The 24,975-nt window shown below is 39.8% G+C and overlaps 1 protein-coding gene across 1 annotated transcript in view; it reads left to right on the top strand.

Moving 5' to 3' along the window:
- Positions 1-24,975, top strand: part of LOC137503073 (uncharacterized) — a 49,707-nt gene that overhangs the window by 20,168 nt on the left and 4,564 nt on the right. The window contains exons 4-5 of the mRNA XM_068230506.1: positions 15,258-15,340; positions 24,060-24,146. Coding sequence (XP_068086607.1) covers positions 15,258-15,340; positions 24,060-24,120 — 144 coding nt within the window. The 3' untranslated portion in view covers positions 24,121-24,146. The remainder of the gene's footprint in view (positions 1-15,257; positions 15,341-24,059; positions 24,147-24,975) is intronic.

Genomic DNA, 24,975 nt, shown 5'->3' with positions numbered 1-24,975 from the left:
ATCAGTGATTTTTGCAATTTCCGAAAGGATTTGACGTTTGGTAGTAGGTGGCTCTGCAGAGTGTCAATTTATAAGTAAAGATGTCCTGCTTAGGACTCCAATATACACCGAGAGCTTTGATGGTAGTATCTTCCTTAAATAATTCTACGCAACCATTAATCCGATCTCTATCCTTAAAGACGTTTAGAAATTGGTCGTGATTGGAACACCACGTATGTAAGACGAATCCACCACGTCCAAGTAATTGAACCAAACCCTTAGCGACCTGGGTGGCTTCTGAAATTGAAGAAAAAGAAGACAAGAAATCGTCCACGTAAAAGGACGTAGTTAGCGCCTGACTTACCTCAGGAAGAAAGAGATGACCATCCAATTTCGCAAGATGGTGAAGAGTCCTGATCGCCAAAAAGGCAGAAGGCATAAGTTAGATTTTTTAACCTGAAGACCTTTAGCGGCTTCTTAGGATCATCACGCCAGAGAATACTTTGCAGGTCACGCTGAGCAGGGTCAATCAGAATTTGTCTATATATCTGCTGAATGTCGGCCATCACCGCGACAGGAAATAATCTAAAATTCAACAAGATAATAGATAAATCAACTTGAATAGAGGGACCAGTCAAAAGAGTATAATTCAAAGAAATTCCTTGATCATCCAGGGCTGAACCATAAAATACTACTCAAATTTTCTTAGATTTTTCATTTTCACTCTTCCAAACAGGATGATGATTAAGATAAACAGAATCTACGACGCTAGTGTCTTCAATTTTCTTTACAACTTCCATGTGGTCTAGAGCTTCATACTCTTCCATAAATTGAGTATATTGAAGTTTGAGACAGGAATCATTTTTAAATTTTGATTCAATAGCCATGAAGGCCTTAAGAGCATGAGGCTTAGTATTAATTAAAACAGGGGGATTGGAGGCGCGAGGAAGTTGGACCACGAATCTACCATCACAATTACGAAAAGTAGTTTGTTTATAAAGCTGTTCACAAACTTGCTCCTGCTCAGAGATTTGAAGGCAATCTGAAGAACACTCTTCCAATTTCCAAAACCTTTCCAAATTGTATTGATCCTGAGCAGAAATAAAATGACATTGGGGTTTAATAGTCATAGAATTCTTAGGAAGACTCCCAGTAAGAATCCAACCCCACTTAGTTTTACGGGCAAACACATTAGGCATAATTTGTACCTTCTCAGGTAATAATACTTGCCAAAAAATATCAGCACTCAATAAAAGATCTATAGGTGCACTCTCAAAGAAGTTAGGGTCTGCTAGTTTAACTTGAGGGGGAATGGTCCAGTCTTTAATATCAAAGGAAAGATGAGGTGTGTTACTACTGATAACTTTCATATTTAAACAATTCAAATTAAACAGAACATTGTTTTGAACAGAATCCCTAATACAGATCCTCATAAAACTAGTGGAAGATGTTCTGTTGTTATTTATGCCTGTGACTTCCACATCGGTAGGAATTTTTTTGCAATCCTAACCTCTCTATCAGATTTTTCACTAATAAAATCGTGAGTGGCGGCATTATCCAACAGACATCGAACCAAGTTCCATTGGCCTCCCGAATCCTTGATTTGAACAACAGCTGTGGAAAGCAGTACTGAGAACCTCTCAAAGAGGATGAACCCTGAGTAAAAGTTTGTGCACTAGCAGATGGAATACTATCTTGAGCAGAGTCCGCCAATGAAGTATTAACTCCTGTTTTGTTGTGGCGATGTATTAAAGAATGATGTTTAGAGCCACAATGCTTACAAGAATTAGTAGAGTTGCATTTGTTTAGCAAATGGTCGCTGGATAGGCAATTAAAGCAACGCTTGTTTGCTTGAAGAAATATCCTTCTATCATCTATGGACATCGATTTAAATTTAGGGCATAAATACAACAAATGTCTCTCTGAACAACATCCACATTTCGAGAGTTCGGTCTGAACATTCAACACCTGAGGTTTTGAAAATGATTTGAACTTAGAAACCTTTGACGGCAGCAAAATTTGTTCGTCAATTTCACAGGCTGGCCATTCATTTGAAAATCAACAGCTGAAAGAATTTGACATCTCTGCTTCAAAAATTGAATAATAGTTTTATAAGTAACTGTTTGAGAATTGGAAATCTCAGACTCCCAGATTTTTAAAGTATCTTGATCGAATTTGGAAGAAATCAAACACACCAAAAAAGTATCCCAGTGCTCAGCTGGTTGATTCAAAATCGCCAAAGCTTTAACATGCAATTCGACAACATCCAATAGTGCTCTGAATGTTTGAAACATATCTATTCTAGTAGCAGGTAAATTAAATAGGGCTTGCATATGTCGATGTATCCTCAGACGGGGGTTCGCATAATGTTCCTTCAAGAACCCTAGAGCAACTTTGTAATTATCACCAGTAAGCGAAAGAGACTCAATGAGTTTCAACGCTGAACCTTGTACCGAAGAAGGAAGGTAATGAAATTTTTGAATATCAGGAAGTGTCTCATTCTGGTTAACTAAAGAGTCAAATAACTCAAAAAAGGAATCCCATTCGTCTTCATTACCACAAAATTGCGGAAGCTGAATTTTAGGCAAAGAGGCTTGAGCAGAACTATCAGGAGTTTTCAGCAATCCTGAACGGTGAGTGGAATTTGAAAGCTCTTCCTGCTTCAAGGAATGAGTAAGACGTCTAATAATTTGAACTGCTTGAGCGTGCCCTTCATAGTAAAGATTCTCAACCTCCTCCCGATCTACTGACTGCTCCGGGCATTGAATTTCCAAATTGGTTTGGGCTTCATCATAACGACTGTACGCCACTTCATAATTTTTCAACCTTTGGACAAGATTGTCAACATTGCAAGTTTCGTCTTCCCAACTGGAAAGGAACTTACGAAACAGGCTTAGCTGCCCCTTGTAGGCAGCGCGAGCTCGTATCAGCTTGTCCTCGGGCGGCATGCTGGCATCCGAGTTAACTGGGGCAACTGCAGGCTGCATCAGTAACCAGTATGAAGTGACTTAAAAACAATCTTCTGAAACAGTAGGAATCAAAATTAGTGCAAAATAGGGAAAAAAATCTCCTGATCCCGGGTTTCGGCACCATATGGAGAAAACAGTGGAAAGCCGGAGGGGTGTTTCCAGGGTTTCTCGGGAAATAAGAAAGGAAATCAACAGTTACAATGTTTATTAAATAAATAATGTAGAAATAACAAGAAAATATGGAAAATTCTAACAATGATTAATATATTATATTTCAGCACTTGGCCTTGAGCTAAAAGTTGCCACAGGCTGTGCAAACAAGAACAAATAGGTAAGACTGTGTCTTACGATAGCTGTGAAATGAGATTACAATCTCCAAATAATTAATTTACGTTGAAGGCTGGTTAAGAAACCAGACCAAATAAGTGGAATAATTATAAATACTTGAAAAGTAAAGCTATCAAAACAACAAGGTTAAAGATAGGAATTTTGAGAAAATTTACGGTGTAGCGCAACAGTACTGAAATTGAGTCTTAACACACAAGTCTCCACCGGGGAGTAATAAGTTCAGAAAAAAGGGGACCTTTTGTCTAGTATCTTCATTATTCGTTTAGGAACTATAGTAAATGAGTTTGCAGACGAACCAGCCGACATCTGGGTAAAACAAGTCCATAGACACAAATTAGGTAAAACCAGTCATTAAAAAATAATTGAATAGATACCGGTGCGAAGACCATGCCTAAGCCGGTGTTATCATGTTCAAATGAAAAGTACGAGGCCGACAAGGCCACGTCGGTGCAGCTGGCTGGCTAACATGCTTAGAGCAAACCAGACCTGAGCGATGAAGGCGAGGTAAACAACCTCGAGTTGACTGTAGCTAAGATGCACGCTGAAGAGAAGTTGCTATTACATATGCGTGCAGCGAATATGTTTCTCAAGAAGGTACAGCACAGTAACTGCTGCGGAACACCAGGCGGCGATTCCGGCCAAATCCGGAATGATAAGGCGAAGCATACAGGCAGGCATGTCACTTAAATAGCACAAAGGAAGATTCCAGATGCTACGCAACATAGTACTGGAAAACTAACAAAAGTAATTTACAAACTGTGCATGGAAATCTTAACAAAAAATAACCAAACATTAAGAAAAGGGGAACCCAGAAAGAATATCCTTAAAATTTACAATTAATAAATATAATAAATACTAAATGCAAATAACGAAAAGAATCAATAAAGGAACAAGAAAGCGCGGAAGGATACACTTTCGGTACCAATCAAGAGAAAAGTTGCCAGTGACGTAAGCACTCATGTTAAGGTGCTGCAACCAATCAGAAACCAAGAAGGAATGACGTAGGGCAGCGCAAAGTGAAGGAAAATACGTGAACAGAGTTCGTTCAACCGGTAACATGAGTGCACGTCGAAGGAAACTTGTAAGCAATCAACGAAAAGTAGCCAGATAGAAAAAAGTAATTAAGGTAAGAACAGCATGTAACTTAAATTTAGAGAAATATGAAAGGTACCGAAAACAGCGAAAATTATCATCAAATGGCACGTTCATGAACGCGTGCACTAACACCAGAAAGGTCGACGGGGTAAGTAATTGTATACACAGCATCAGTCGAGTTGGTAATGGCTGATGTTCATGAAGAGGATGGGCTGAGATTCTGCATACCTTTCATCTCTCGATATTAGTGGCCACCTAATATCTAATATCATGAGGGGCTATACCTGCAAGTGAATACAATTTCTGTATGGGTGTTGGTTTTAAACAGCCTGCAATTAGCCTGCAGGTTTCATTCAAGGCAATATCGACTCTTTGTGTGAGCTGACTTATATCACACTGGATAAGCATATTCAGCAGCAGAGTAGCAGAGTGCTAGAGCAGTTGTCCTTACTGTCTGGGGATGGGCACCCCATCCAGAACCAGTTGTTACCATATTCAGTAGGAAGTTTTGTGATGAAACGTTTGCCTTCAGTTTCGTGTAGTGTGTGGTGAAGGTCAGCAATTGATAAAGGGTAACACCAAGGTAAACTGGGGTATTGCTGTGTTCCAGCTCCATTCCTTTCCAATTCATACTCAGCATTCCTTTCAAAATTTCACTAACAGCAGAGGATCGTTATAACCAAAGGCTGTACTGGGGATGGTGTTACTATTCTTGCGCACTCGTGATGTCAGAGAAAGGATGCGACTGAGAACAAAATATAAAGTGAGAAACATTTTCTAGCCAAAATCAGAAGATATACTACCAGGAATGGAATTGGGGCCATCTCGCATAAAATTTGGAAGGAAGCAGCCGTAGGTATAAAGACTAAATTGTATGAACTGTTTTCATATGTACAATCAAATTAATCAAATGAAAAAAGATCTTTTAACCAATTACAAGTGTTACAACATTTCTAAATCATTTTTTGTGAGTATGTGTTGTAAGAGTGGTCCATTCTTTGTTGGTTAAGTGATACGAATTGAGCACGCATTTGAGGTGCTGTATCAGACCCATGACAGCTGCTTTGCAGATTCCACCAAAGTGTGATGCTACATGAGGGATGAAATGCCATGTCAGTCCCATGCCAGCAGTTGTGTGAAGAGTTGGTTTTCTGTGGGTTGTTTTGCAGAAAGTCCTTGATTTCTTTAGCTGCTCTGAAGTGGTTCATGCCATTATTACTATAAATGGTAAGGGGTTGACCTCTATGAGAACTATGTCGATAAGAGAGAAATGTTGTTGTGGTGAGATCAGGTATCATGTCTATGTAGGCAGCCTTGGTAGTTAGACAGTCTGGTCTTGTTCAATCTCACACCATTTTTTATGTGAATTGGACCACCATAGTCTATGCTAGTTTTAAGGAATGGTTACATTGGCATTACATGCACCATTTGTGTATGTTGCACTAATAGTTCTAAGGTATCTGCATTCAATTTATAACGCTTGAGATGTGCATGAGTGTGGCTTATTTCCATCCTCCTTGCTGATGAGATCCTAAACTTGTCTCTCAGAAAGTTGTGTGCCAGCATAATGTAGTTGAAGGTGTCCTGCGATCATAATTATATTTATGAGGTGATATGATAGAGAATTTCTAATGTTTCCATTCCACTAGTATTGGAGTATTGTGCAGTCTTCCACCAACAAGAAGATTGCCTTCTTGGTCTATGCTTGGATTTATAGTCATAATATGAGTTGGTAGTTTCCTATACAACATTAATATGACATTTATGTACAGGGTTCAACTCAATACGAATATGTTACAGTTACAATATGTTACAAATCTCATGACTGGTCCATATTGAAATGTACATTAATTCAACGATGTTACAAAAGTTTATTGAGATCCACCTATTCAATACACATTGGATTCTGAAAATTAAGATTTACATCTTGTCATACTAATTTAACGGGACATGTTTTGTCCATTGCATGGGGATCATCAGCAGTGATGTCATGCCTAAATTATAAATATCAGGATCTTGCTTACTCTAGTCAGAGTTTTACTTAGAGAAACATGTTTGTTATAAAAATGAGGAAACGTGTTGTAACTTTACAAATGACAATTTACACTATTACAACACATCTAAATATATTTGGGGAGAGGATGTGAATATGTCATCTAAGAGTGGTCCATTTTTCGTTCGTGAAGCGATAAGATTCCATCACTCTTCTTTGGTAATATATTAGATTCTTGACAGCTGCTTCCCAGATTCCACCAAAGTGTGGTGCTGCAGGAGGGATGAAACGCCATGGCAGTCAGGTGACTACGATTTTGTAACTGCATCTCTTTTCTGTACAGCATTAAATTAACATTCGTTCAAGTCATCTCAGTAGCTTGGGGTTAGCCCTTGCAGCATCAGGCCGTGAGCCCAATTAGTGTTTTATACGTAATTTTCTTGGAGTGCAAGTGTACACCTCCATTCATTTTAGTGTTCGGGCCAGTAATTTAACCTGTTCTTCTTTCGATGAAGGCCCAGTTGTTTGGGTAATAAATAACCCTGTGTACAAAATTGTGAAGTTGTAGGTTGGACCTAGAGAGGCCAGAATATTGTAAGATTTCTGGTATAATGTTGCCTTGAGTGGGCTGTAACAAATTGGGAGCGCAGTCTCCTTGGTTAAAGTTGGAGAGCATGTAAGCTCTTTTCAGATAGTGCTAATATTACTGTAACATTGAGGGGTGCCCCTAGAAGGCTGTAAAATTTGTATCAGTTGGAGCAAGGAGCTCTGTTTTGGGAGATTTCTCTCCTGGTCTATGTAAAAGTTAATTGGCGATATTGTAAAGTTGGAAATTAGGGGCTTGAACCCCAAATCTGTTAAATTCCCTATTCTGGCATTTCTACTTTTTATCAAAACTGTCATTGTAGCTGATAGATTGTTGTTAAGTTTGATTTTTGAAAAGAAATATATCCTTTATTATTTTAAAATATAAAAATGATATACCCATTCAGCCCACCCCTTCTTTCACCTGTCTGTGATCCACAAAAACCCATTAACAAGTGGTAGCAGTGTGTGGTTGAATGGATCTAGATTAAGTCCTTTTTGTCAGCTAAACGTACGATCATCTCTGACCTCTAAGAATTTTCTCGGTTGCTGGAAATTTTTCCATATTGTTAACCTTTCTTTCAACATCAGGTCGTCACGAAGTCCTTGCTCTCGGGTACTTGCACAAGGAGGAATTGATTTATGAGTTACTCATTAGAAAGGTCCACGGTTAGAGGCACGGTTGTGGCAGATATTGCCAAGGTCAAGGAGTCATTGGAATTTCCTATTTCCATCTCAGTCTTTGGTGAAAAAGATTTCGATGAGGCTCTATCCACCATCACATACAATACCACTGAGCTAGTGTCTGTAGTGAGTTTTTTGATGTAAGTGATTCATCTGCTAATCGACTTAAGAGAGTCCAGGCTAGACTGTTCCATTTCTATAACAGGGCTAGGGACCTATTGTCTCTCATATTAAATGAGAATCATGCTAAGGGGGCTAGTAATCTGGTTGAACATCCCCCGGATATGTCTAATGGAGTTAGTCAATTGTTGACTGGGGCAGCTGCTCCCAAAACCGGCCAAGTCCCTTTAATGTACTTGGCTACTGAGAAGGATTCTTGTAAAGGTGTAGAAAGTAGGAAATCTGTGGCAACTCAACAAACTTCTGCCCCATTGGAAACTGAGTCTGGTCATCCTAGACAAATTCCACCTTAGTTTTTAAATAATGCTGTGTTAGAGAACTCTCAACCTTCTATGCCGTCACCAGTCGTGTCACCCGGTTTCAGTAGTCTGCCTCATCCATTGGCTATGTTGCTGAAGGGCATTTCAAAATTCTCTGCCAACTCAACTAATGAAGTAATTTATTTCCTAAAATTCTTGGTAGAATTTCAAGATCACGCACTAGTGTTCTCCCTATTGCATTCTCGAACACTTCATATTATGCATCCATATTCCGTAGGCGTCCTTTTGGACAAAATAGTTAAACCTATAGCTGTTAGATCATCCATAGAAGAATTCCGTGCCCACCTCCTGGTAAATTTCATTCCGGCCTGAGCCATGTCATCATTAATCCAAAAGTTATATTTTAGGGTACAACGATTGGATGAAAATCTTGCGGACTTCATCCAAGATATCATGTTTTATACCCGGGTGTTCGCTCTGCGTTTTTCCGAAGACCAAATAGTGCAAACTATTGTTGAAGGTATCTCTCCACCCTATAGGTGTTACCTATGTTTCGCGTCTCGTCCTCAAACCTTTTCAGTGTTAGAGGCTATGGCTGTATCAGCTGAAGGAGTATGGTATGCCGACACCTTACGAATTGCGAAGGAGCCCCCTCCGTCTTCTAAGAGTAATCGGCCTCCACATCGCCGAACTTTCACCACCCTCAAATGTTATGCTTGTGGGTCAACGGAACATCTTCGAAGTAAATGCCCATTGATAAAACCGAGTGGGACAAACAATGGAGCAGGGTCATCTCAAGGTTGCTTTAAAAGTGGCTCGTTTACTCACCTCGCCAAGAATTGCACTAATGTCTTTAGCACCCCCTCGTGCTCAACTTCTGGTGCAACCTCAGCGAACTGTGATATTAGGAAATGACTAGTGTCGTCGGCTGAGTCAGTATGTTAATCTTCCGGAGGCTCAGCCCCTGTTTAACCCAGTACAATCTCTAGTAAGGGTGAAATTATTTCTAATGTATCATTTGAAGGCCCCAGATAATGTCTCAGAATTGCGGCAGAGACCCCTGCATTTGTGCCATTCCTTAGAATTGAAGCAAATAATGAACCCATTACCGCTCTATTAGACTCAGGGAGTGTGTGTTCCATAATTTCGGGAGAATGGTACTCAAAATTGAAAACTGTTAGTAAGTTTCCTGATTATTGTTCGTCTTCTGTTAAATGTGTTTCGGCTAACTCTTCTCGATAAGACATTTTATGTTTCATTTTTGCTAAAATTCGTATTTCAAAATTTACCTGGAGAATAAAATTATTTGTTGCTAAACACTTGTCTTGCCTTGTAATTTTGGGGGCCAATTTCATGTCTTATACTGGTCTGGTGCTCGACATTCAGAGCAAGTCGTGCACCTTCAAATTTGCTAATAATTGTAAGATTCCTCTTTTAAAATGAATTGTGCATCATGTTCTTCTGTTTCGCCTACCCGGGATGAGATGTCGTTAGATCTTAGACATCTACCAGAAGAGCAGGCTGTAAGTATTCGTAAGTTGTGTCAGTCCTTTGCCGATATATTTTCGGATACTCCTGGTGTTACTAACCTTATCGAATATAAGATTGAGATCACGGATTCGATTCCAGTTAAGTTTCCGCCTTATAGGCTATCTCAACCTAAAATGAAGGCTCTTAAGTAAGTCATCGATCAGGTGCTAAAGGATGGTAAAATTCGACCTTCTAAGTCGGCGTATTCTTCGCCCATTTTTCTTGTGCCGAAATCGCAAGGTGGCTTCAGGCCTGTCATTGACTACATGGCTTTGAACCGTAAAGTGGTGTTACGATCTGGGCCCCTTCCTGATCTTCACTCTTGTTTTTCATGGTTTCGGAAAGCCAAGTTCTTTATCATCCTTGATCTTAATCAGGCGTACAACCAGATACCTCTAGCTGAAGAATCAAAACATCTAACATATTTTGCCACGGATTGGAACTTGTATGAGTACAATCGCGTGCCTTTCGGGATCCCCACGGGAGCAGCAGTTCTTACTAGACTGCTAGATAGGATTCTGGGATATCAGATTTGAATACCTGTTTCACTACCTCGATGATGTTGCTGTATTTTCTGAGACCTTTGAAGAACACCTAGATCATCTAAAGGAAGTACTCAATCGCCTTCGTACGGCTGGGTTGACCGTGAAGTTGTCTAAGGTAGCTTTTGCTAAACCTTCGATGTCGTTCTTAGGGCATATTGTGTCGCCTGATGGTTTTTCCATCGATCATTCAATAACACAGGCTATTCGTGATTTCAAACCTCCTAAGGACATCAATGGCATTGCTAGGTTTATAGGTATGGTGAATTTGTTCAGGAAATGTATTCCTAACTTCGCTAAAAGAGCGGCGCCCTTGAACTTACTCCGTAGGAAAGGCGTCAAATTTGAATGGGGACCGTCTCAGCAAGCCGCTTTTGATGATCTGAAATTAGCTCTTTGTAACTCCCCTGTATTAGCAATACCAGATTTCTCGAAGAAATTCATTGTCCAAACAGACGCCTCATCATCGGAGTGGCTGCTGTCCTCCTTCACGAAACAGAACTCGGAAGATGACCCATCGCCTATGCTTCTCGGACCTTCTCGGCTCAAGAGGCCAAATATTCCGTGCATGAACTTGATGGTTAGGCAGTTTTGTTTGCTTTAGAGAAGTTCCGCCTCTATCTGGAACATGTCAAAGTCGACCTAGAAACGTATAACCGAGCCTTAAGTTGGGTGTTAGGTAGGCCTCGTCGTACTGGTCGTATAACCCGCTGGGCCCTCAGGATTTCTGCTTTCCAATTTGATGTGAGGCATATTAGATGATCTGAAAATATAGTTGCGGATGGCCTAAGCCGCATGTTTTCTCACGAAGTAGAGACGACCGAACAGGAAGATAGGTCTTCTCTCCCCACGCCCATACATACGGGGATTAATGCTATTTTAACTCATGCCCCTATGTTATTTCGGAATATTGAAAAAAGATCCTGTGCTGGCTCCTATAATGGAAAATCTTTCTTCTGGGGATTATGTGGTCCCTTATGGGTTGAGAAACGGGGTTTTGTATTGCCCTTCGAGGCACGACCAAAAGATGAAAGTAGTGGTTCCAGCTGTGGTCGTACCTAGGATCTTCAAGTACTATCATGGGACCTTATTAGGGGGCATTTAGGCATCTTCAAAACTTGGGAAAAATATCCGAGAGATGTTTATTTGGAAAGGCATGGAGGGTGAAATTAGAGAAACGGTAAAAGCTTGTAAATTTTGTTTCCTTAGTAAGCCCGCATAGTCCTCTAAGCTAGGGCTATTGTCATCTCATCAAGCGTCTTGCCCCATTGAACGTCTATATATAGACGACGTCGGACCTTTCGCACAATCCAAAGGCAACGCAAATAAATGTATTCTGGTGTGTGTTGATGGTTTCACGAGATTTTCTTGGTTGTTTCCGAATAAGCTGGCTACCGCTCAGTCTACTATTTCTTGTCTGAATACTATATTTGTTTCTTTTGGCCCTTGTAAATATATTGTTTCTAATAATGCTAAGGCTTTCACATCTAACTTATTCCGCAAATTTTGTTTTGACCTGTCTATCTCACACGTAACGACCACCTCAGCTTATTACCCTCAACCGTTTCCGGCTCAGTGGGTCAGACGTAATCTCCTCTCTGCCTTAATTGCACTCCATGATGAGGATCATTCCAGGTGGAATACTTCCCTGCATTGGTTAGCTTTTGCTCTAAATTCGGCGGTTCATGAGTCATATAAGTTCACTCCAGCATCTCTCATGTTGAAGGTTGTTCCTAACACGCCGCGCTCTAATCTTTGGTCACTTAACGACATATTACCAGAGACAATAGATCCCGATAATATTAGAAATGTTTGGAAGAAGGCTAAAAGCAACCTAGAGTCTTCCCACGAAAAGGTTAGGGAAAGATATGATCGTGGACGGAGGCCCACCAATTTAAAGGTCGGACATCAGGTCATGGTTAAAATTATTTTTCCTGCGGGCAAGCCTATTCCCAGATTCCATGGGCCGTGCTTCATTCTAGATATTCTAACACCGGTTACATTATTGGTCAGTAACCCAGCCATGGAAAGGATATTTAGGGTTCACGTTTCTCAGGTGAAAACAGTGTAAATTCATTGCTGTTTACCATTAGCTACTAAATTTTGGCAGGAGTCGAAGGTTATCTTTCTTTTCAGAATTGTCGTCCATCTTAAAGTATACTGAGTGGAAATAAGGTGGACGTCTGCCCCTATTATTATAAGTAGGTATTTTGTGTACTGTTGTAAAACCTTCCCCTCAGAGAAATTTTTCTCTTAGCTAGTACCTGGTGGCCATTACCAAGCCTCCGTCTCTTTCATCCACGCATTGCTGTCACAAGGCCGCCCACCCCCCTGCCTCCTACAAATAATTATTGTACTTTTAAAACTCCAACAAAACAATCCCTGTCGCCCAGATATTATTGTTTCAGTACCTCCTCAGCCATCGGCGGCCGTGTCTCAACACCGGCGAGCGATACCGCTCCACTCTAGTGAAGCCTCCTTCTGAACGGTGCGCTGGAGCTCCATCTTTCCGGCAAGGGCTGAGGTGCGGTAACACTACTGCCAACTTATCTGGGGACTGCTCATTTATATCTGATCTGCGACGACCATCACCACGACAACCCCTCTCATAGTAACGGGAGAGGTGTATCTAAGGTTATTTGGGGGATCCGGGCGACCTCACCTCGGTATCGGCAGCGGCGTCCGGTCTTGCCGTCAGACTGAATTGGCATATCATAGACTTCCTAACTAGTTTCACAAACATTTTTCCCTCCGAAAAGAACTTACAGCAACAAATCTTTCGGCATCTATAAAACTTCAATTTGAATATTTTCTTCTTTCAAATTTCTTCTGTGTCACCCCAAGGAAGGACCTTTGGGGGTGGGGTGGGGGAGGTCTGTACCGGAAGGTACACCTTATCCCCGCATATTTAAGAGAAGTGCCTTAAGGAACTCTGTCTATCAAACAAAACGTGAAACAGCTACGGCTTGAAGTTGGGACATTGACCAGAAGATATCACCATTGAATTATTGGGTAATGTGTAATTTTGAAGTTGCCTAAACTGACTGCAATTGTTTGTTTTGTTTTGATTTTCGTAAAGACGTTTAAACTTTTCCCCATAGATGTCGTCACGTAAAACGGAGGTAATGCACTCTGGTGCAAGGTAAAATAATTAGTGATTTAAAGTTGTTTGGAGTTCTTATGTTTTCTCATCTAAATTGATGTTCAGTTATTTTGTTATTTCAAAGTTTGCAATACTTCTTTCGCATTCTGCAAGTTTTTTAATCTGGCTAATCACGAATTTTCTGTAATGATTTTTAAAGCAATTAAAGGTTTCTTGTACCCTTTGAATTTGTGAGAGTGTGTTCGGATTTAGTCCAGAATCCTCTCGATCAAACTCCTCCGGTATATAAGCTGTGGCCTTTCAAGCGACGTTGTCTTATTGATCGTCGAATTCTGAGTGTGTGTGTTAAGACATGAGGCGGGCGCCACATTCTTTGCCAGGCAGTTCACCAGCCCAGGTAATGGCCATCAGTTTTATATCTCTGTAGCTACCTCTGCAGACTTACACGAGGGGAAGGTTCGAATTTCTAACTATGTAACCTCCTGTTTTCTAAATTGTAAACTTTATTTCGGCCAATGTAAAATTTCATAAAGACTTTAATTGTAAATCGGGGATAGAGAGTGCGTTACCCTCTTGAGTTCCCCTTCAATTTAGTTTGAGGTGACTACGATTATGTAAATGTTTCTCTTTTCTGTAAAGCGTTAAATTAACCTTCACTCTAGTCACCTCAGTAGCTTCGGATTAGCCCTTGCAGCATCGGGCCATGAGCCCAATTAGTATTTTATACTTAATTTTCGTGGAGCGGAAGTGTACGCCTCCATGCATTTTGTGTTCGGGCCAGTAATTTAACCTGTTCTTCTGTCCATGAAGGCCCAGTGGCTTGGGTAATAAATAACCCTGTGTACAAAATTGTATAATTGTAAATGGGGTCTAGAGAGGCCAGCATTTAGTAAGATTTTTTTGTATAATGTTGCTTTGAGTGGGCTGTAAGGAATTGGGAGCGCAGTCTCATGGGTAAAGTTGGAGAGCTTGCAAACTCTTTTCTGAGAGTGCCAATAATACTGTAACATTGAGGAGTGCCTCTGGAAGGCTGTAAAATTTGTATCAGTTGGAGCAAGGTGCTCTGTTTTGGGAGATTTCTCTCCTGGTCTACGTAAGCACTAATTGGCAATATTGTAAAGTTGGAAATTAGGGGCTTAAAGCCCAAATGCATTAAATTCCCTATTCTGGAGTTGCTGCGTTTCCATCCCCACATTTATGTGTACATATATTCTGCTGAATATTCACCAATATGTAGGCAGTTTTAAATTTACATTTTCAGAAATGGTCCTCCTTTTCTATGCTATATTGTCTACTGCTATCCTACTGTGTGTTCCTTTTCAAGTTTTTATCTCTCTTATCAATTGTCCGGAAAATGGTGGTAAAAGGTACTTGGGTTAAGACGCAGCAGGTCGTTCTGCAAGTTAGGTCCCAAAAAGGGTAAAATATTAAATAAATACCTGGAATGTAAATTTTGTTGGTGGTGGTGGTGGTGATGATGATGATGATTATGATGATGATTGTTGTTGTTTAAAGGGGCCTAACATCTAAGGTCATCAGCCCCAAAGTAAATTTTAATGTAATAGCAGTTGTGTAGTATGATTTGAAGTAATTCCAGATGTTCTATTTGAGATGACTCTGTTTTTAAGCACAGAAGATAATATGAGTAGAAATTCGTCAATAATATAAATTTATTAAGGACGAGCTGTGTGTTTAATAGGAAAAAGTGTAAATTGTATAATACTGTATTTCATGAATTTGTGTTCTTCTCTCCTCATTTAATATTTAGTGATTGATAACGTATTTTTGTGTACCATTTGCCACCTCTTTTTCATTTAAAATGATTTTTGATTGTTCATTTCCATTCTATTATTTTTAAAATGGGAGGTAAGTTATTTGTACTCTTCTTGTGCCACTATGAAATATATTTTCTCAGCTGTTTCTTGTTTAGGCCTATATATTTTTATCCCCATACTTCTTTATTCTACTGTTCTTAATTTTTACTTACAGCCTTCCGATGATATTAAGGAGGAAGTATTCATAGAAGAACATACTGATGATCAGTTATTGCCGTACATCAAAGAAGAAACAAAGTAAATACACTAAGAATCCTATGCAATATGGAGTATTTTTCACCTATTCACACTGGTGTTCATTAGTGGTTGGTTTATATCCAAATCTGGCCATTTTCATCCATTTAATACCTTCTTTACGAGGTTATATTTAAACAGTAATATTTTAAAATTCTATTGGTTCAAATTGTCTCAAAAATTTAGAAACTTTAAGATCATATTTAATGTTCTGTCATGTAGTTTTTTGACTATATGTCTACAAAAGGAATCTCCGGTAAAGCTCGATATTTTTGAAGTGTTTTTGTTTACAATACCTTTAAGGAACAATGAAAAATTGGTTTTCTTTCACTGTCACTGCATCGTTTGTTCATCACATTGTCATCGTATGAAATGCCATCTGCAACTATTACCTCCAGATATTCTCAGTAATTTTGTACGTTCGTACAAACAGTGACACACAGAAGAAGCCATGTTTGTAGATTATAAACTAAAACTAAAAATTCAAAATTTTAAAGTTTTATGTACATTGCAAACAACGTAATAATTTCAAACTAACTTTATTAGGATAATCGATAAAATGGTTGAGTTAAGTAGTGTGATAACTCAAAGAATATCATTTTAAATTTATTTATTTGGTTAGATTCTTTTTTGTGACCTTTTCTGGTCTTTTGTGTGTTAAGTCAGATTCCTCCATTTGTGGATGTTAAAGCAGATAATGTGTTGTTGACATGAAATGTTCAGATCATTAGTGCTGCATCTTAGATATCGTAGTTTTCAAAGAAAATTTCCACATTGTTGTAAGCATAAAAAATTGTGGTATTGACTTTGTTTCATCGAGTGTTGTGGTCACACTTGCTGATTGTCACCAATTTCCACTTTTCGTTTTAGTGCTCATTGTCAGTCAAGTCCTCGTAGGGTGTTCATTGCAAACACATTTACACAATTAGTATAAACTAATAAAATGGACAGCTACAAGTGAAGATTTAAATTTCTACAGGTTGCCTAAAATTCCGAATTCTTCAAGTAAAAGCAAGTAAATAATGATGTAATGATGTAATTTTGTAATATTGCTCACTGACATTGCAATGTACCACAAGTGTATATCCTGTTTTCAAACATTTCTTGCAGTAGTGTTTTTTGAACATTAGGTGAGCCATTGGACTATTTGCTAATTAATTTTTTGCTCTCACACCTTTGTCGGTTACCGTGTGAAACGATCTTTAATAATATCTGTGAAATGATTGTATAATCTCGGATTGGTGCTCTTAACCAAGCCATTGTATCGGCAGGTCGTGCAATGGCTAGTCATAGCCTAAGGTTTGACTTCTAACCAGATTAGTAATGGAAACAAAAGATTCTGATACGTTTGTTTGATTCTTTTGGTGGTTTTAGTCTTCTCGACTGTTATGTTATGCATTGAATTGTTCCTACTGTACATTCACAACTAGTGGCAGGAAATATTCATTTCAGTCCTCAGAACTACCCAGTACCAGCTTACACTCTCTCATTAGTCAGAGTAGAACCATGACACAACTGAAGATCGCCCATATATTGTAACAGTAAAAGTTGATTTCGACGGCTAGCTGAACACGAGACTCGACACAGAGTGTCCGGTCTCTATCTGATTTGTTACAGAGGAGAGGGAAGTAAAATTATTATAATGGAATGTTTTATTTTTGTTCAAAAGTTTATTCATAAAATGAAATCAGAATTTAACATCACCTCAATACAATGAGTATTTCTCCTGGGATTGAAACGGTCCTGGTAACCTGCAGGATCGCATTGTTCGTTCATAATGGCACCATCTTCCGAGCAGGTCTCGAAAATCTAGACTGTCTAGAAGATCTGGATGATCTAGGAGCACTCGTGGTCTTTGTTGTAACACTGCACTAGGATTCGAAATGGACTCGAAAAAGAATTGATCTGCACAAATAAAGCTATTGTTAATGGCGATTTTTAACAAATCACAAGCGGCGATCAACTGTCCTCACATTGTGATTGCACTAGACAATTTGACGTACACATTCGTTACTCCTGGGTTGGGTTAAATAATAAATTAATTGAACTCATAATTAAACCTGTGATGTATCAACTACGTAAAATAAATGTCATTTTATCAAAGTTAAATGTGAGAACATCGGCCGAATAACAACGTAGAAAATGAGATATCCCACTTTCAAACCTTACACAATTCAAGTTCGAATTCATTCTTGAAATAAAATGGAAAATAATAAGTTCCGTGTATTTAGTCCTGTTAACGATTGAATAATGGCAGAAAAGAAAACACTATCCTTCCTCGAGCCGTCCTGGGTTCAACATAGTTTCAGTCGTAATAATCAAGGAATGTTAACTGCGCCAGATTATTCATCTACTGAGTCTATGTTCACTCAAGAATCTGGTCACTTTTAAAATAAATCTTAAGTTCGACAGCACTGTTAAATACAACTAATTGTATCAGCCATTCGTAACACAAATGTTTAGTTCGTTATAATGTTCCAACACCTCGGTAGAGTAATCGTGCACATTGATACTTTACTACCGCAAATTCAATCCCCTGGAGAGTCTGAAACACTGACTTACGTTTCACTATTAGCACAGTTTATCACTTGTGAAGGTTAAATACAAAATTTATGGACAGTTTTGACGTTTCACTAACGACAACGTTTTATCACTTTTAGCATTCAATGTTAAATAACACTGTAAATTTTAAATACTCTCATTCAAATCCTATCTTCTCTTTTAATACAAACATCAAATTACGTTTAAGTAATTGGTAGCGTAATATCGTACTGGTGAGGAAATGTAAATTTGAGTCACACTGCTCTTGTAAATAGTTAGACACCTCACCTGTTCACTTCTCAAATTATGCGCAATTCCTATCACCACACGCAAACGATACTGCAAATATTCTAAGTCTTATGATGCGTCGTAGAATCAAAGTTCAATAGTACGCGGACTTAAACTTTCAACGGAGAGTCGAACTGGCGACTTACATCACGGCAGCAGAATGACCAACAGCCGACCGTCCGGCCTTGACTGTGGTACAAAGCAGACTGGCTTGACAGGTGAAATGCCTGCCCTATTATACGCTATCCCCCAAAATTGTGACTACTAATATCTCCCTTAATTCTTAACAGATCTCTTTCAAACTTGGTAGTCATAATCATAAAGAATTAGGCTAGACGACGATGTTGTTCATTTCTTTGCACCTTAATTCACTCAAAAGAAATTAACGATGGAAAGAATCGAACATTCTATCGGCTGTCCCAATATCGCCTTGACCGAATTCCCCGGTTCGTGACGTCACACTTCCTCGCCGCTCTCAGCTGGCATGCTTGCAGACTGCAGGATAAGCTCCCTCGGCGGGTAACGTAACTTCACACATCGGGGACTCTAACTTAGAACCGTATTCCGGGTATAATATGTCAACTATTTGAGGTTCATATTCTGCTGTTTCTTTGTAATTGTTGTGTAACAGGACACAATAGGCTACGTTAGAGTACAATCTCGTATTATGACCACCAAATGTTGCTTATGAATACTTTTCACACAAAAAATACATATTTCTATTCTTGGATGGAGTTTAAATTAGCTTTCTCCTTCCTAAATATATCTTGTGCAAAGGCACTCTAAATCAGCAAAGCAACAAGCTTTTCGTTTGTATTCTTTATCCTCGGTATGTTACGCAGAGGACAGTCTATTGTTTACGTAGTTTAATCTATCGTATATCATAGATTTTAGATGCTTCTGAAGGATTCAGTCGACCGGATCTTATCTACTGCTTCCCACTTCGTTTTATACCTCACCTCAAGCGCTATGTTATCCTAACTCTCATTTCAGCAGTCTATAAATATCATGTAGCAACTTAAGTTTCTTCTTTTAAAATGTGTGAAAGAATTGCCTTGTCAATTTGGTACTGAATTACATAAGAAAATGTTTTAAGATTCATAAAGTTTTCTATTTGCTGACTTGTGGAAAAACACATATCTTTGAGCTTACCAATTAGTGATGAGATTACCTTCTATTTGTGGAGAGACATATCACTCTGAGCTAAATAATTAGTGATGAGGCAAATTTCCATTTGTGTAGAGACTTGGTCCTGAACTAACCGCTTAATTATGATGTTACCTTCGACTTGTAGAGTGTCAAGTGTTGCATGGCCCTGAACTGATCAGTCTGTGCCACTTCTCCACGGTCTTCATATTTATAGACGTGATCGGGATGAAAATAACAAATTAGTTATTTTGATCATATGCTATCTCTGATGGATGTAAGCAGAAATATGAATTGCAAATTCCATTCAGGCAAGAATACACTGACGGAATGCCCTCTTGCTGGTACTCCGAAAATTTCAGCGGGTAGTCAAACTGTCACTCCTGTTTAACACAGATAATCCTGAAATTTTTATTTTGTTGAGTTATATAATTTTCTTTATAATGCATTTATAGGAGTCACTTAAATGTGAAATCCAGGAGCGTTCTGTCATTCAGACACTATTTTGTGAGAATAAGTCTTTATAATTATAGGACATAGGCTTTAGGGGAGAGAATTTGGGCATACTATGTTAAATGATAGGATGTGTAAAATATCCATCATATCCCATTTTTATAACAGAATATTCATCAATCTGCTTGTTGTTATTCTGAATCTTTAGTGTATTCCTGCCTGGTGGCAGGGTGCAGTGTTGTGATTCATTGCCTCCTGTCGGTTCGGTGTTGGGCTATGTCTGTGTGTAGTCTCACAGCTTTCAGGTCGTTGTGCACTTTATCTGTCCTATTCTGTCTTGTTCGTCCCTAGTGCCTCTTTTCACCGGCTTTCTGTGTATCGGCCAATATATCATCCTGTGCATGCAACACATGCCCAAATCAGCACACACGCCTTTCCTCAATTTTCTTTTGTATCGGTGCCATGCCAAAACGTTTTCTAAAACAGCATTTGAAATGTGATCCAGTCTAGTTATGCCAGCCTTCCACCTAAGCATATTCGTACCGATGATGCTTAGTTCGCATTCTACATCCTCTTTAGTTGGCCATCAATCGTTGCCCTAGAAAACGACAGGACGGATAACAGTTTGGTAGATCTTAGATTTCAAATGGTCCTTCATCCGACGGTTGCAAGGGTGCCCGTTGTCATTCCCAAATTCAGCCAAGCTTTGTATATCCTGAATTTTACTTCATCAGTAAGTTGGCCATCATCAGACATTGTGGAGCCAAGACACTTAAATTTCTCTACTTGTGCTATATCTTCACCGTCAACATGCATGGTTCCGAATTCTCGATAATGTAATGTCATGTATTCTGTCATTTTTTGGTTCGGGTGCTGGACATATTGTGCTAGTCGAATGTTTCAGTCTTCTGTTTGACGCTGGAGATCAAGCTTATTCGCTGCAGCCAAAATGACATCATTTACATAGAGAAGTGTCCATGGCATTGGACTGTGCAGTTCTGACGCAACGGAGTCCATCACAAGAATGAATAGCAGTGGTGATAAAGCAAGGCCTTGGTAGACTCCTACAGTTATGCGGAATTCATTAGATGCTCCTGCGGCAGCTTGAACATAACTTCTTGTTTCTTCGTAGAGCAATTATACCCTCTCACCAAAGTGCTCTGGAATGCCATGTTCTTGTGGCGCTGACTTTTTAAGTTATGAGGTACCCAACGGAAGGCCTTTCCAGGGTCCAGAAAGTGTCTCTCAAGCCCTGCAGCGTGGGTTGATCCTGTTACGCCGAAATTTTACACAAATCAAGCTTGGCTTGTTGTATGTTTGGCTAAATCGCTAATCCATTTGTTGAAGATTTGTTAAAAATATTTCATTGCGTGGCTCAGAATTATGCTCGGGCGGTAATTAGAAAAATAGGCTGGACTTTCCTTATTTTTGAATGGACACTCAGTCGCCAGTCTTTTGGATTTTGACCTCCTTTGATGATTTGGCAGAAAAGCTTATTTTAGCCACACTGCTGCATTCCCCTATTGTGAGAAACAAACTCTGCCGGAAGGAAATCAGGACAGATGTCTTTCCCTCGTTTCATTTCCTTTAGCATAGCCTGGGCTTCGGTGACGTGAATTTCCTACATTGGACCTTCTACAGCGGAGGTGATTGAGATGGGTAGATATGGAAATTCCAAGATTGAAAATTTTCAAAGTAGTTCCGTCAGTGTATTCGCACTTACCGCCAGTCGAATAGCAAATCATCTGTTTCCTCATTGATGCCGTAAAAACGTTGGACTTCTTCCGTTTAGCGATGCCTCGATTTGACTAGCCGTTAAATATTCCGCAATTTTTCGCGCGTGTCAAATTTCATGAGTTTGCTTTTGTTACAGAAAATATCTTCGCATTACTATTGGCTGCTTTATAGGCATTCCAACGAGCAAGGAGTTCGTGGTACAGCTGTTTCTTCAACCGTACTGCATACTTAGCATCATCAGTGCGAAGCCACGTGTCATAGTTTATCCTTTGATGTCGTCGTCCTGACTTGGTTGTTCGAAGGATAGGGCATGCGGCGTCTTTAAGTTTAGTCCGGCTCATTTCAAATATGGTGATTTGTGGCACTGTAAGTTTGGCAACTACGCTGGTCTCCTTCTCCAAACGCCATCATTTGATCCCATTTGGTCCACTTCCTGCACATTATTGGGCTCTTGCTGACGTTATCCGCAGCTTACAGATGACTGGTCGATGTTGCATCGCAATGCTTTCGTAAGGAACAATTGTTGTCTCTAGAGCATATTTGAGATTCCTTCCTCTCACAAGGATTTAGTTATTGTGAGTTGGATGGGAGCCACTGTAGTACGTGACTAGATGAATATTGCGCTTTTTGAACCGTGTGTTCGCGATGGTCAGTTTCTGCATAATCGGGAATTTGTTTGCCATCGTCGTTCTTCTGTCCATATCTATGTCCGGCATGGACTGTGCGTTCTTCTTTCCTCCGTCCGACACATCCATTCATATTACCAGCAACGATAAGATAGTCAGCGGTCTTCTTGTCAGGCTGTGCCCAGAAGGCATCTTTGGTTTCCGCGCCCTGGCCAGTTTTGGAGCGTTCCACTGAAAAGATAGAATTTCCTTCTCTCCCCAATGTAGACGAGTTACATCAAGCGATTTTCATACTTTCGTACCTCGAAGATTAAGCCGTCAAATTTTGCTTATATGACAATGCCAACCCCATTAGTTGTTCTTTGGCTTCCGTTGTACATCATTCAGTAACTGCACCCCATTTTGCTTGACATTTCTCCACTCCAAATTTTCCTTTGCCTCACAGATGCCTGTATGCCTGTTCTCAATTGCTGTGGCTAATTTGCTACTTCATCCAGACATAGTTCAGTGATGCAATACAGAATGGGGGTAATTGCTTGCTTAGCCGTCACAGCCCATGCAGCGGTAAACCTTTCATAATATTCATGCTGACTGGGCCCTGCCAACGCGCGTCCCTTCCAGAGGACGCCCTAACCTTGATTCCGATTCCATGAGACATATTTCTGTAATCATGTGACGGTATTATTTTACGGCCGTCTTGTCTTGAAGCATTTTAGAGCTCATGGCAGCAGGTAGTTACGCCACTCCGGACATGGGGAACTGACGCCTCTTGTAGCCACTCCTCTAGAGAAGAGACGCTATGCTCTTCTTTCAACTGCTTCGTACCGAACGTTTCAATATCCGCCAAAGTTTCCATTGAGGACTTTGTGCGTATTTGGTCCGCGAGAGCTATTATATTTAGCTCAAGTCTGCCGGCAGGCAAGTGGGGAAGCCATATCCGTCACCTGGGATGCGCCATGTGTTACAGCAATGTAGATTGTTCGTGGAGAATATCTATCAGGCCAAAACAAAATACCCTTTTACTGTAAAACTAATTGTGAACCTGATAAATCACTTGTGACAAAAATCACATAATCATGTAAAGAAGAATGGCCACACAATTTTTGCTCCTTTTTTTTGCTTGGCGTGATAGGCCATGAAACGTATGACATACAATCCAGTGTCGTATTTTCTGCCCCCTGTTTTCTAGTGGTGTCTACATCAATATCTTGTATGATGATCACGAGGTCTAGCCTGCCGTATCTGGAATCAATTTCCCCCTTGTATTTGTTCACTTATGTTTTCCTAAAATTGCAGTAACAACACGTGGTCGAGCCTCCCACTACTTTGCTTGTAAGGAATTCGTGCATTCGACTGGGTCATGTGAATTCAGTGCATACAGCATGAATTGGGAAGTGCCGCTTCACGTTAAAATGTATTTTAGCCTGAACTTTTCCCATGTGCCTGATCTCACCTTTAACCTAGACATTTGTATTTCTTGCTCTTCTTTCGTAGAATATGTAGAACCACCCTGCAGTGGGGAGACAGCCATAGACATGGATGCTATTCAACGATATCATGATTCCACTAAAATAATCACTTTGTCTGTGATCTTTTGAAATAAAAGGAATCTCATTTCTTCTTTTACATAGCAATAATATGTCCTCCGGTGAAATTCAAGGCCCTGTCATCTTGAATTTCTCTCAAGCCTTGATTATCATGTTCCTTCTAACTGAAGTGTTAAAGGAACACTATTAGAATATCCATGGGCATGATAGCTTGCATTTAGGTTCAAATACAGGATATCAGAACATCGTAATAAAGCACTACTACCAAAGCTATATCCTTTGTCACCTTCATTATGTCTATGACAGCAGTATCTGGTGGAGAAGAGAAAGCGTCAGTGTTAGGAAAAGAGCCATAATATGCTTGTTATAATCCTTCTTTTTCAGGATTTCATCAGGATTAGTGGTTTCCATGTTGGATACCGGCTGTGATAAAGACAGGAATTAGCACCTAGACTGATGTAATACATGGTAGTAAGTATGAACTTCTTTGTATAAACTTACCGCCCTCTATGTAGGTCGGCTCTTTTTGATTGCACATCAAAGCTGTCTGTTAGGTCATCAGCCCAGAGGCTGGTTGGATCCTCAAATAGCACCACCAAAGGTTATGCGGTTATAAGAAAACCCCAAAAACCAATGGCAGTACCAAAATGAGGCGTACTAGGCAAGATGAAAAGTGAGGTCGTTCGCCATTGCTTTCCTCACTGGGTCAGAAAGTACTATTACAGCACGATTGACCCTATGAGTAGCACCTTTCATAACACTCAGATGCACTAGTCGTGCTCTGAATGTCATTACTCAGCACTACCCATACCCCAGCAACTTCCATATTGTCACAGCCATGGATGAGACTGGGACTTCGGTGGAAGCTACACTTTACTCTGGCCTGTGCCAAGAGATGGATGCAAAAGTACTGTATCTATGTAGTTAAAAATAACCACGCTCTGGCATAATAGAATACTTCACTTACATGACAACAATGTACAAATACAATATGTATGGCTGCATGACACCAAATATCATTCAAAATTGATTAGCCATGGTTCAGCTGATCTTGCTGACTGTCGGCAATCAATGTTCTCAAGATTATTAATATCTACAACACTGTGATCCTCTCAAAAACCTCAACAACAACAACAACTGCTTTTACAAAAATTATTACTTGCTTGCCACAAAGCACAGAGTGGTTGAACAAGATAAAAACTCCAAAGCATACGCCGTCTTTTATGTAGATAGATAATGTCTTTATTGGTGGCGAAGATAGGGCTCAAGGCCCTCTCTTACACTTAACCACTAGATGAGT

Source organism: Anabrus simplex, chromosome X (genome assembly GCF_040414725.1).
Source record: "Anabrus simplex isolate iqAnaSimp1 chromosome X, ASM4041472v1, whole genome shotgun sequence".
Classification (NCBI taxonomy): domain Eukaryota; kingdom Metazoa; phylum Arthropoda; class Insecta; order Orthoptera; family Tettigoniidae; genus Anabrus; species Anabrus simplex.
This window is presented reverse-complemented; position numbering and strand designations above follow the sequence as displayed.